Source organism: Mixophyes fleayi, chromosome 1 (assembly GCF_038048845.1).
Source record: "Mixophyes fleayi isolate aMixFle1 chromosome 1, aMixFle1.hap1, whole genome shotgun sequence".
NCBI lineage: Eukaryota > Metazoa > Chordata > Amphibia > Anura > Limnodynastidae > Mixophyes > Mixophyes fleayi.
In genome coordinates, this window is record NC_134402.1 from 461,504,041 (window position 1) to 461,518,205 (window position 14,165).

The 14,165-nt window shown below is 46.9% G+C and overlaps 1 protein-coding gene across 1 annotated transcript in view; it reads right to left on the reverse strand.

The window, feature by feature from the left end:
• The window catches only part of TMEM8B (transmembrane protein 8B), a 29,892-nt gene extending 15,815 nt beyond the window's left edge, over window positions 1–14,077 (reverse strand). Inside the window, 3 exon segments of the mRNA XM_075177852.1 lie at window positions 1,986–2,258; window positions 4,475–4,664; window positions 13,975–14,077. Coding sequence (XP_075033953.1) covers window positions 1,986–2,258; window positions 4,475–4,664; window positions 13,975–14,050 — 539 coding nt within the window. The 5' untranslated portion in view covers window positions 14,051–14,077.
• Between the last annotated feature and the right edge of the window lie 88 nt (window positions 14,078–14,165).

Genomic DNA, 14,165 nt, shown 5'->3' on the forward strand with positions numbered 1-14,165 from the left:
TCGGAATGACGCAAATCGCGTCATTTTACAGTGGGGGCGGGGCTAAATGCCGCGATTCCGGGTGAATCGCGGCGTTTAAACTAAATTTTTCCCCCTTCCTATCAGGGAGATTGCCACACTCGTCCGGGAGACTCTCGCAAAATGCGGGAGTCTCCCGGACAATGCGGGAGAGTTGGCAAGTATGCCATAAGAGAGAGAGACAGCGGGAAACCAGAGAGTGTGACACCAGAGAGAGATAGAGACAGGGTGATATCAGAAAAACACAGGGTGACACCAGAGACAGACAGAGAGAGAGAGGGTGACACCCAAGAGACAGAGACATGAGAAAGAGAGAGATGTTCAGGGTAACACCAGAGACAGCTCAGTAATATAGAGAGAGAGAGAGAGAGAGAGAGACAGCTCAGCAAACAGAGAGAGAGACAGCTCAGCAACAGAGTGAGACAGCTCAGCAACAGAGAGAGAGAGAGACAGCTCAGTAACAGAGAGAGAGAGAGAGACAGCTCAGCAACAGAGAGACAGCGACAGCTCAGTAACAGAGAGAGAGAGAGACAGCTCAGCAACAGAGAGACAGCTCAGTAACAGAGAGAGAGAGACAGCTAAGCAACAGAGAGAGACAGCTCAGTAACAGAGAGAGAGAGACAGCTCAATAACAGAGAGAGACAGTTCAGTAACAGAGAGAGAGAGAGAGACAGCTCAGTAACAGAGAGAGACAGCTCAGTAAGAGAGAGAGACAGCTCAGTAACAGAGAGAGACAGCTTAGTAACAGACAGAGAGAGCTCAGTAACAGAGAAAGACAGCTCAGTAACAGAGAGAGAGAGAGACAGCTCAGCAACAGAGAGAGACAGCTCAGTAGCAGAGAGACAGCTCAGTAGCAGAGAGAGACAGCTCAGTAGCAGAGAGAAACAGCTCAGTAGCAGAGAGACAGCTCAGTAGCAGAGAGACAGCTCAGTAGCAGAGAGAGACAGCTCAGTAACAGACAGAGAGAGAGTTTAGTAACAGAGAGAGACAGCTCAGTAACAGAGAGAGAGAGACAGCTCAGTAACAGAGAGAGACAGCTCAGTAGCAGAGAGAGACAGCTCAGTAGCAGAGAGACAGCTCAGTAGCAGAGAGAGACAGCTCAGTAAGAGAGAGAGACAGCTCAGTAGCAGAGAGAGACAGCTCAGTAACAGAGAGACAGCTCAGTAGCAGAGAGAGACAGCTCAGTAGCAGAGAGACAGCTCAGTAACAGACAGAGAGACAGCTCAGTAGCAGAGAGAGACAGCTCAGTAGCAGAGAGAGACAGCTCAGTAGCAGAGAGACAGCTCAGTAACAGACAGAGAGACAGCTCAGTAGCAGAGAGAGACAGCTCAGTAGCAGAGAGAGACAGCTCAGTAGCAGAGAGACAGCTCAGTAACAGACAGAGAGACAGCTCAGTAGCAGAGAGAGACAGCTCAGTAGCAGAGAGACAGCTCAGTAACAGACAGAGAGACAGCTCAGTAGCAGAGAGAGACAGCTCAGTAGCAGAGAGAGACAGCTCAGTAGCAGAGAGAGACAGCTCAGTAGCAGAGAGACAGGTCAGTAGCAGACAGAGAGACAGCTCAGTAGCAGAGAGAGACAGCTCAGTAGCAGAGAGAGACAGCTCAGTAGCAGAGAGACAGCTCAGTAACAGACAGAGAGACAGCTCAGTAGCAGAGAGAGACAGCTCAGTAGCAGAGAGACAGCTCAGTAGCAGAGAGAGACAGCTCAGTAACAGACAGAGAGACAGCTCAGTAGCAGAGAGACAGCTCAGTAACAGACAGAGAGACAGCTCAGTAGCAGAGAGACAGCTCAGTAGCAGACAGAGACAGCTCAGTAGCAGAGAGAGACAGCTCAGTAACAGAGAGAGACAGCTCAGCAACAGAGAGAGAGAGAGAGAGACAGCTCAGTAGCAGAGAGAGACAGCTCAGTAGCAGAGAGAGACAGCTCTAGCTAGCAGAGAGACAGCTCAGTAGCAGAGAGAGACAGCTCAGTAGCAGAGAGACAGCTCAGTAGCAGACAGAGAGAGCGCAGGAGAGATGTTACTCGCTATGACCTTGATGGTGATCTTGCCCTCATCCTTGGGCAGGTGAGCAGCCAGGAACCAGTCTCCGGGCAGTGGGCTGGTGATATTGAAGACCCCAGTGGTTCTGTTGGGCAGGGTCCAGGTGAGTGTGAGTGTAAACGATCCTGGTACAGCTGTGTCCCGAGGGAAGTGGGCACTAAGAGGGTTAATGACGGGGGGCGCTCCAGGTCGGAAGTAACTAGAGAGAGGACAGAAAGCGGCAGCTTCAGACACACAAGTTACACAAGACAAAGACTGGTAAAGATGAGATAATTGACTGCTGGTCGTTATCAGCTGTCACGTGTCCTCCGTACTACGGGGGGCAGCAGAGAGCGGAGATGGGGGTGAATGGGGTGGATCAAGGGAGATGTTGGTATAATAATATAATAGTACGGAATTCCTGTCCATACGCCTGTTATAGAGACTGATAACCGGGACCACCGAGACCTTCACTCAGTCCATACTACAACTAGCAGCCACCACTGTTATAGGGCGAGAGCTATGGGGCGAGAGCTATGGGATGACAGCTATGGGTGACAAGCTATGGGGGTGACAGCTATGGAGCGACAGCTATGGGGTGACAGCTATGGAGCGACAGCTATGGGGTGACAGCTATGGGGTGACAGCTATGGGGTGACCGCTATGGGGTGACCGCTATGGGGTGACAGCTATGTGGTGACAGCTATGGGGTGACAGCTATGGGAGTGACCGCTATGGAGCGACAGCTATGGGGTGACAGCTATGGGGTGACCGCTATGGGGTAACAGCTATGGGGCGAGAGCTATGGGGTGACAGCTATGGGGTGACCGCTATGGGGGTAACAGCTATGGAGCAACAGCTATGGGGTGACAGCTATGGGGTGACCGCTATGGAGGTGACAGCTATGGTCTGAACAGCTATGGGGTGACAGCTATGGGGGTGACCGCTATGGAGCGACAGCTATGGAGCGACAGCTATGGGGTGACAGCTATGGAGCGACAGCTATGGGGCGACAGCTATGGGTGACCGCTATGGGATGACAGCTATGGGGTGACAGCTATGGAGCAACAGCTATGGGGCGAGCAGCTATGGGGTGACCCGCTATGGTGGTGACAGCTATGGAGCGACAGCTATGGGGCGAGAGCTATGGGGTGACAGCTATGGGGTGACAGCTATGGGTCGAGAGCTATGGGGTGACGAGCGGTGACAGCTATGGGGTGACAGCTATGGGCGAGAGCTATGGGGTGACAGCTATAGAGCGCAAGCTATGGGGTGAAGCTATGGGGTGACAGCTATGGGGTGACAGCTATGGAGCGACAGCTATGGGGTGACAGCTATGGAGCGACAGCTATGGGGTGACAGCTATGGGGTGACCGCTATGGGATGACAGCTATGGGATGACAGCTATGGGTTGACAGCTATGGAGCGACAGCTATGGGGCGACAGCTATGGGGTGACAGCTATGGGGCGACAGCTATGGGGTGACCGCTATGGGGTGACAGCTATGGGGTGACAGCTATGGAGCGACAGCTATGGGGCGACAGCTATGGGGCGAGAGCTATGGGGTGACAGCTATGGGGTGACAGCTATGGGGCGAGAGCTATGGGGTGACAGCTATGGGGTGACAGCTATGGGGTGACCGCTATGGAGCGACAGCTATGGAGCGACAGCTATGGGGTGACCGCTATGGAGCGACAGCTATGGGATGACAGCTATGGGGTGACAGCTATGGGGTGACAGCTATGGGGCGAGAGCTATGGGGTGACAGCTATGGGGCGAGAGCTATGGGGTGACAGCTATGGGGTGACAGCTATGGGGTGACAGCTATGGGGCGAGAGCTATGGGGTGACAGCTATAGAGCGACAGCTATGGGGTGACAGCTATGGGGTGACAGCTATGGGGTGACCGCTATGGGGGTGACCGATATGGGGTGACCGCTATGGGGTGACAGCTATGGGGTGACCGCTATGGGGTGACAGCTATGGGGTGACCGCTATGGAGCGACAGCTATGGGGTGACAGCTATGGGGTGACAGCTATGGGGCGACAGCTATGGGGTGACAGCTATGGGGTGGCAGCTATGGGGCGACAGCTATGGGGCGAGAGCTATAGGGTGACAGCTAGGGAGCGACAGCTATGGGGCGAGAGCTATGGGGTGACAGCTATGGGGTGACATATATGGGGTGGCAGCTATGGGGCGACAGCTATGGAGCGAGAGCTATGGAGCGAGAGCTATGGGGTGACAGCTATGGGGCGAGAGCTATAGGGCGACAGCTATGGGGCGACAGCTATGGGCATCTCTTTCTCCCAACACCAGAACCACAGTCACTGGGAAATGACGTATTCTGAATGAATGATTTCTGGGGGTACCATCTGTGGTGCCCTGAGAGCACATAATAAAGGTGTAGATCTGCCCTCACCCCATCTACATACATACACTGTGACGCTGCGATCAGGGCAGTTGTCGCCAAAGGTGCCCCCTTGCTCCTTGAAAGTGATCAGATTCCACACAGCAATGACGGTGTCCTCTGGGATGCGGAAGTGGAACAGTTCAACGCTGCCCACCGAGCGGAACGGATTCAGCTTCCGCGGGGTCCGAGTGAAGTAATCTGTAACAAACAGACCATCTGCGAAGAAACAAGATCACTGGATCACTTACAGTCCATCTCAGAAGTCTTCTACATACACATAACAAGTGCCGATCTGTCTGATCCATGCGCTGCGTCCCTGCAGGCGCTCTGTGCCACCAGCTGACAATTACCACAGCAATCCCATCAAGCAAATCAGGCTATAAGAAGAACGTCATATTTACCACTTTCCCTGGTTTTCATCCTCAGGCCACTATCAATGATTTATGGATCTTGACTACCAGGGCAACCACAGTCACATAATGCAGAGAGGCTGTGGAACACCCTCTGAGCTCAGTCTGCACTGTGACATTCTCTTACTCCTCTCTCTGATATCACATGACATACTGAGAGCTGTGAGCCTGTGCTAGCACACGGACTGTCTACCAGACAATTTTGTCTGCCAACCATAGAGAATTTAAAAAAAGGAGATAACGATTTTTAGGACAGCTAAAAAGAATGACACATCAGATGCATGATTAAAAAGATATTTAATTTGCCCTTTAAAAAAACAAATAAATAAATCTTCTATGTGGCATTGTCTTAATGAACATGACGGCATAAAAAAAACGTCCTATTTATTATCATTTCTGGACCACTCAATTAATCACAAGTTTTACATATTCTCCTAAGCTCCTGCTCATCTGTCTAACTTCAGGAGCCAGTTGGCCAATGCTCCAATATAATAACAGGTGTTACCGCCCCTGGCACCTACACAGTGAAGGGTACCATTCTGTGGGCATGAGAATTACCACATGACTGTATGGTTCATGAATATTAATCAGGCAGCGTCTCAGTGATGTCACAGCTTGCTGTAAATTGGTTTAAGACACAACATGGCTGCCTGGCGTCCACTTGAACAGATCTCGCAAGCTTTTAGATCTGAATTATTAGCTCCTAAACTGTATTATTTTATCCACCCCGGGATTGCCTTCATGCCATGTGACACATTTCCATTAATCATCATCATCACCATCACCATCATCATTTATTTGAGAACTCACTCACATTAGTCCCTGCCCCATTGGAGCTTACAGTCTAAAATCCCTAATATACACACACACACACAGACAAACAGAGACTAGGGTAAATTTTTGATAGCAATTAACCTACCAGTATGTTTTTGGAGTGTGGGAGGAAACCAGAGCACCCGGAGGAAACACACACAAACACAAACTCATCACAGATAAGGCCATGGTCGGGAATCGAACTCATGACCCCAGTGCTGTGAGGCAGAAGTGCTAACCAAAATGCAGTGAAAGTCTCAGAAAGTGACCCATGAAAGTGTTGGCCAGCACCCAATTTCCTCCACCTAAATACGCAAACTCCACCTGTTTAAATTGATTTTAATATCTCATTTCACAACATGAATTGAAATTTCTGTATATAAGAGCAATATTAGGAACCAAACTGCAAAGAAGCCGCATTCAGCAATAAATGCCCTGTGCTCCTCCCCTAAGAAGGGCAACACACTAAGATGTCTACTTACCATCTCACACAAACATAGGTACATTATCTCACAAGAGGAGGAATCAGCATTTACTCAGGTCTTCTGCATGTTTATAAATGACTCTTAAACCATCCTTAAAACTAGCCAAACCAGCTATCAGTGCTCAACCAGAGCCCACAAAACCCATCCTCGAAGCCCACTATACCTGTCCTGAGACCCCTGTTTTCACATCACACAAAGCTATAATCAGAGGCTATCATATGCATGGTCAGAGTCCTCTATACCTGCCTTCAAATGTCAGCAAACCCATCTTCAGAGCCCTCAAAACCTGACTTTAAATCAAACCAGACCCATCTTAGTGCCCTCAAAACCTGTCCTCAGAGCCTATCAACCCTGATATTAAATCCCACTGAACCTACCCTCACAATCCACCAAGCTCATCTTTAATGCCCTACATACGTCCCGAGACCCATCAACCCTCTCTTCAAATCGCAATAAGCTATTCTTTGAGCTTACCGATCAAACCTGTTCACTGAATCCACCCAAAACGATCTGCAAAACCCATCCAACCTATCCATAGAGCCCAACAAACCTGTCCTAAAACCTGCCCAAAAAGTCGATTCACAGAGCCCATCAGATATTTTCAGAGCAAACAAAACCACAAAGACTTATTTTCTGCATTCACCAAACAGCCAACCTAGCCTATCCTCAGAGCACACCAAGCCTGCCCTCTGAGTCCAACAAACCCATTTCCAGAGCAAATCAAACATGTTCTCTAAACCCACAGAACCAATACACAGGCCCTATGAAAATCTGTCCCAGTAGCTCAATAAGCCAGTCATAAGCGCTCACCAAATCCTGGCTCAGAGCCTAACAAGCCAAGGTCAGGTCATGTTGGTGGTATAGTGTCATTTGTCTGTGTACAGTGTATAAGAAATGTAACATGTTCAAGTCCAGTGATCAGGTCATGTTTAGGTAGGACCCACAATTTCATTAATAGTAAAAATCCCCCTCACTCTATAATAATGACATTTATAGGACCCTCTCGCCTGGCCTTTCACCCTATAATAATAATATGTATAGTACCCCTCCTCCAGCCTTTCACCCTATAATAATAATATACAGGACCCCGCCCCCCAGCCTGACACCCTATAATAATATATATAGAACCCCTTCGCCCCAGCCAGTTAACCTATAATAAAATGTATAGTACCCCTCCCCCAGCCAGTTAACCTATAATAATATGTATAGTACCCCTCCCCCAGCCTGTCACCCTATAATAATAATGTGTATAGTACCCCTCCCCCAGCCTGTCACCCTATAATAATATGTATAGTACCCCTCCCCCAGCCTGTCACCCTATAATAATAATGTGTATAGTACCCCTCCCCCAGCCTGTCACCCTATAATAATAATATGTATAGTACCCCTCCCGCAGCCTGTCACCCTATAATAATAATATGTATAGTACCCCTCCCCCAGCCTATCACCCTATAATAATATGTATAGTACCCCTCCCCCAGCCTATCACCCTATAATAATATGTATAGTACCCCTCCCCCAGCCTGTCACCCTATAATAATAATATGTATAGTACCCCTCCCCCAGCCTGTCACCCTATAATAATAATATGTATAGTACCCCTCCCCCAGCCTGTCACCCTATAATAATATGTATAGTACCCCCTCCCCCAGCCTGTCACCCTATAATAATATGTATAGTACCCCCCTCCCCCAGCCTGTCACCCTATAATAATAATATGTATAGTACCCCTCCCCCAGCCTGTCACCCTATAATAATATGTATAGTACCCCTCCCCCAGCCTGTCACCCTATAATAATAATATGTATAGTACCCCTCCCCAGCCTGTCACCCTATAATAATAATGTGTATAGTACCCCTCCCCCCAGCCTGTCACCCTATAATAATAATATGTATAGTACCCCTCCCGCAGCCTGTCACCCTATAATAATAATATGTATAGTACCCCTCCCGCAGCCTGTCACCCTATAATAATAATAATAATATGTATAGTACCCCTCCCCCAGCCTGTCACCCTATAATAATAATATGTATAGTGCCCTTCCCCCAGCCTGTCACCCTATAATAATAATAATAATATGTATAGTACCCCTCCCCCAGCCTGTCACCCTATAATAATATGTATAGTACCCCTCCCCCAGCCTGTCACCCTATAATAATAATATGTATAGTACCCCTCCCCCAGCCTGTCACCCTATAATAATAATATGTATAGTGCCCCTCCCCCAGCCTGTCACCCTATAATAATAATAATATGTATAGTACCCCTCCCCCAGCCTGTCACCCTATAATAATATGTATAGTACCCCTCCCCCAGCCTGTCACCCTATAATAATATGTATAGTACCCCTCCCCCAGCCTGTCACCCTATAATAATAATATGTATAGTACCCCTCCCCCAGCCTGTCACCCTATAATAATATGTATAGGACCCCTCCCCCAGCCTGTCACCCTATAATAATATGTATAGTACCCCTCCCCCAGCCTGTCACCCTATAATAATAATATGTATAGTACCCCTCCCCCAGCCTGTCACCCTATAATAATAATAATATGTATAGTACCCCTCCCCCAGCCTGTCACCCTATAATAATAATAATATGTATAGTACCCCTCCCCCAGCCTGTCACCCTATAATAATAATAATATGTATAGTGCCCCTCCCCCAGCCTGTCACCCTATAATAATAATAATATGTATAGTACCCCTCCCCCAGCCTGTCACCCTATAATAATATGTATAGTACCCCTCCCCCAGCCTGTCACCCTATAATAATATTTATAGTACCCCTCCCCTAGCCTGTCACCCTATAATAATATGTATAGTGCCCCTCCCCCAGCTTGTCACCATATAATAATATGTATAGTACCCCTCCCCCAGCCTGTCACCCTATAATAATATGTATAGTACCCCCTCCCCCCAGCCTGTCACCCTATAATAATATGTATAGTACCCCCTCCCCCAGCCTGTCACCCTATAATAATAATATGTATAGTACCCCTCCCCCAGCCTGTCACCCTATAATAATATGTATAGTACCCCTCCCCCAGCCTGTCACCCTATAATAATAATATGTATAGTACCCCTCCCCAGCCTGTCACCCTATAATAATAATGTGTATAGTACCCCTCCCCCAGCCTGTCACCCTATAATAATAATATGTATAGTACCCCTCCCGCAGCCTGTCACCCTATAATAATAATATGTATAGTACCCCTCCCGCAGCCTGTCACCCTATAATAATAATAATAATATGTATAGTACCCCTCCCCCAGCCTGTCACCCTATAATAATAATATGTATAGTGCCCCTCCCCCAGCCTGTCACCCTATAATAATAATAATATGTATAGTACCCCTCCCCCAGCCTGTCACCCTATAATAATATGTATAGTACCACTCCCCCAGCCTGTCACCCTATAATAATATGTATAGTACCCCTCCCCCAGCCTGTCACCCTATAATAATATGTATAGTACCCCCTCCCCCAGCCTGTCACCCTATAATAATATGTATAGTACCCCTCCCCCAGCCTGTCACCCTATAATAATAATAATATGTATAGTACCCCTCCCCCTGCCTGTCACCCTATAATAATAATATGTATAGTACCCCTCCCCCAGCCTGTCACCCTATAATAATATGTATAGGACCCCTCCCCCAGCCTGTCACCCTATAATAATATGTATAGTACCCCTCCCCCAGCCTGTCACCCTATAATAATAATATGTATAGTACCCCTCCCCCAGCCTGTCACCATATAATAATAATAATATGTATAGTACCCCTCCCCCAGCCTGTCACCCTATAATAATAATAATATGTATAGTACCCCTCCCCCAGCCTGTCACCCTATAATAATAATAATATGTATAGTGCCCCTCCCCCAGCCTGTCACCCTATAATAATAATAATATGTATAGTACCCCTCCCCCAGCCTGTCACCCTATAATAATAATAATATGTATAGTGCCCCTCCTCCAGCCTGTCACCCTATAATAATAATAATATGTATAGTACCCCTCCCCCAGCCTGTCACCCTATAATAATATGTATAGTACCCCTCCCCCAGCCTGTCACCCTATAATAATATTTATAGTACCCCTCCCCTAGCCTGTCACCCTATAATAATATGTATAGTGCCCCTCCCCCAGCCTGTCACCATATAATAATATGTATAGTACCCCTCCCCCAGCCTGTCACCATATAATAATATGTATAGTACCCCCTCCCCCAGCCTGTCACCCTATAATAATAATATGTATAGTACCCCTCCCCCAGCCTGTCACCCTATAATAATAATATGTATAGTACCCCTCCCCCAGCCTGTCACCCTATAATAATATGTATAGTACCCCTCCCCCAGCCTGTCACCATATAATAATATGTATAGTACCCCTTCCCCAGCCTGTCACCCTATAATAATATGTATAGTGCCCCTCCCCCAGCCTGTCACCCTATAATAATATGTATAGTACCCCTCCCCCAGCCTGTCACCCTATAATAATAATATGTATAGTACCCCTCCCCCAGCCTGTCACCCTATAATAATAATATGTATAGTACCCCTCCCCCAGCCTGTCACCCTATAATAATATGTATAGTACCCCTCCCCCAGCCTGTCACCATATAATAATATGTATAGTACCCCTCCCCCAGCCTGTCACCATATAATAATAATATGTATAGTACCCCTCCCCAGCCTGTCACCCTATAATAATAATATGTATAGTACCCCTCCCCCAGCCTGTCACCCTATAATAATATGTATAGTACCCCTCCCCCAGCCTGTCACCATATAATAATATGTATAGTGCCCCTCCCCCAACCTGTCACCCTATAATAATATGTATAGTACCCCTCCCGCAGCCTGTCACCCTATAATAATAATGTGTATAGTACCCCTCCCCCAGCCTGTCACCCTATAATAATATGTATAGTACCCCTCCCCCAGCCTGTCACCCTATAATAATAATAATATGTATAGTACCCCTCCCCCAGCCTGTCACCCTATAATAATAATAATAATATGTATAGTACCCCTCCCCCAGTCTGTCACCCTATAATAATAATAATAATAATATGTATAGTACCCCTCCCCCAGCCTGTCACCATATAATAATATGTATAGTACCCCTCCCCCAGCCTGTCACCCTATAATAATATGTATAGTGCCCCTCCCCCAGCCTGTCACCATATAATAATAATATGTATAGTACCCCTCCCCAGCCTGTCACCCTATAATAATAATATGTATAGTACCCCTCCCCCAGCCTGTCACCCTATAATAATATGTATAGTACCCCTCCCCAGCCTGTCACCATATAATAATATGTATAGTGCCCCTCCCCCAACCTGTCACCCTATAATAATATGTATAGTACCCCTCCCGCAGCCTGTCACCCTATAATAATATGTATAGTACCCCCTCCCCCAGCCTGTCACCCTATAATAATATGTATAGTACCCCTCCCCCAGCCTGTCACCCTATAATAATAATAATATGTATAGTACCCCTCCCCAGCCTGTCACCCTATAATAATAATGTGTATAGTACCCCTCCCCCAGCCTGTCACCCTATAATAATAATATGTATAGTACCCCTCCCGCAGCCTGTCACCCTATAATAATAATATGTATAGTACCCCTCCCGCAGCCTGTCACCCTATAATAATAATATGTATAGTACCCCTCCCCCAGCCTGTCACCCTATAATAATAATAATAATATGTATAGTACCCCTCCCCCAGCCTGTCACCCTATAATAATAATATGTATAGTGCCACTCCCCCAGCCTGTCACCCTATAATAATAATAATAATATGTATAGTACCCCTCCCCCAGCCTGTCACCCTATAATAATATGTATAGTACCCCTCCCCCAGCCTGTCACCCTATAATAATAATATGTATAGTACCCCTCCCCCAGCCTGTCACCCTATAATAATAATATGTATAGTGCCCCTCCCCCAGCCTGTCACCCTATAATAATAATAATAATATGTATAGTACCCCTCCCCCAGCCTGTCACCCTATAATAATATGTATAGTACCCCTCCCCCAGCCTGTCACCCTATAATAATATGTATAGTACCCCTCCCCCAGCCTGTCACCCTATAATAATATGTATAGTACCCCCTCCCCCAGCCTGTCACCCTATAATAATATGTATAGTACCCCTCCCCCAGCCTGTCACCCTATAATAATAATAATATGTATAGTACCCCTCCCCCAGCCTGTCACCCTATAATAATAATATGTATAGTACCCCTCCCCCAGCCTGTCACCCTATAATAATATGTATAGGACCCCTCCCCCAGCCTGTCACCCTATAATAATATGTATAGTACCCCTCCCCCAGCCTGTCACCCTATAATAATAATATGTATAGTACCCCTCCCCCAGCCTGTCACCCTATAATAATAATAATATGTATAGTACCCCTCCCCCAGCCTGTCACCCTATAATAATAATATGTATAGTACCCCTCCCCCAGCCTGTCACCCTATAATAATATGTATAGTACCCCTCCCCCAGCCTGTCACCCTATAATAATAATATGTATAGTACCCCTCCCCCAGCCTGTCACCCTATAATAATAATAATATGTATAGTACCCCTCCCCCAGCCTGTCACCCTATAATAATAATAATATGTATAGTACCCCTCCCCCAGCCTGTCACCCTATAATAATAATAATATGTATAGTGCCCCTCCCCCAGCCTGTCACCCTATAATAATAATAATATGTATAGTACCCCTCCCCCAGCCTGTCACCCTATAATAATATGTATAGTACCCCTCCCCCAGCCTGTCACCCTATAATAATATTTATAGTACCCCTCCCCTAGCCTGTCACCCTATAATAATATGTATAGTGCCCCTCCCCCAGCCTGTCACCATATAATAATATGTATAGTACCCCTCCCCCAGCCTGTCACCCTATAATAATAATATGTATAGTACCCCTCCCCCAGCCTGTCACCCTATAATAATAATATGTATAGTACCCCTCCCCCAGCCTGTCACCCTATAATAATAATATGTATAGTACCCCTCCCCCAGCCTGTCACCCTATAATAATATGTATAGTACCCCTCCCCCAGCCTGTCACCCTATAATAATGTGTATAGTACCCCTCCCCCAGCCTGTCACCCTATAATAATATGTATAGTACCCCTCCCCCAGCCTGTCACCATATAATAATATGTATAGTACCCCTCCCCCAGCCTGTCACCCTATAATAATATGTATAGTGCCCCTCCCCCAGCCTGTCACCATATAATAATAATATGTATAGTACCCCTCCCCCAGCCTGTCACCCTATAATAATAATAATAATATGTATAGTACCCCTCCCCCAGCCTGTCACCCTATAATAATAATAATAATATGTATAGTACCCCTCCCCCAGCCTGTCACCATATAATAATATGTATAGTGCCCCTCCCCCAACCTGTCACCCTATAATAATATGTATAGTACCCCTCCCGCAGCCTGTCACCCTATAATAATAATAATAATATGTATAGTACCCCTCCCCCAGCCTGTCACCCTATAATAATAATAATATGTATAGTACCCCTCCCCCAGCCTGTCACCCTATAATAATAATAATAATATGTATAGTACCCCTCCCCCAGTCTGTCACCCTATAATAATAATAATAATAATATGTATAGTACCCCTCCCCCAGCCTGTTACCCTATAATAATAATAATAATAATATGTATAGTACCCCTCCCCCAGCCTGTCACCCTATAATAATAATATGTATAGTACCCCCCCTATAATAAGACCCCCCTATAATAGAGCTCACCGGCCAGGCAGGCTGCAGTCACCACCAGGAGCTGTCCCAGGTACCCGGAGCCTCCTCCCTGCAGCCTCAGCCTCATTGTTGTACAATGGGCTCCAGTCTCCCCCCTGAACTTTCCTCATCTGCCTCCCCCCCTCCTGCATGACATCATAGGGGCGGGCTGTAAACACACGGCTGCTGATTGGCTGGGAGCA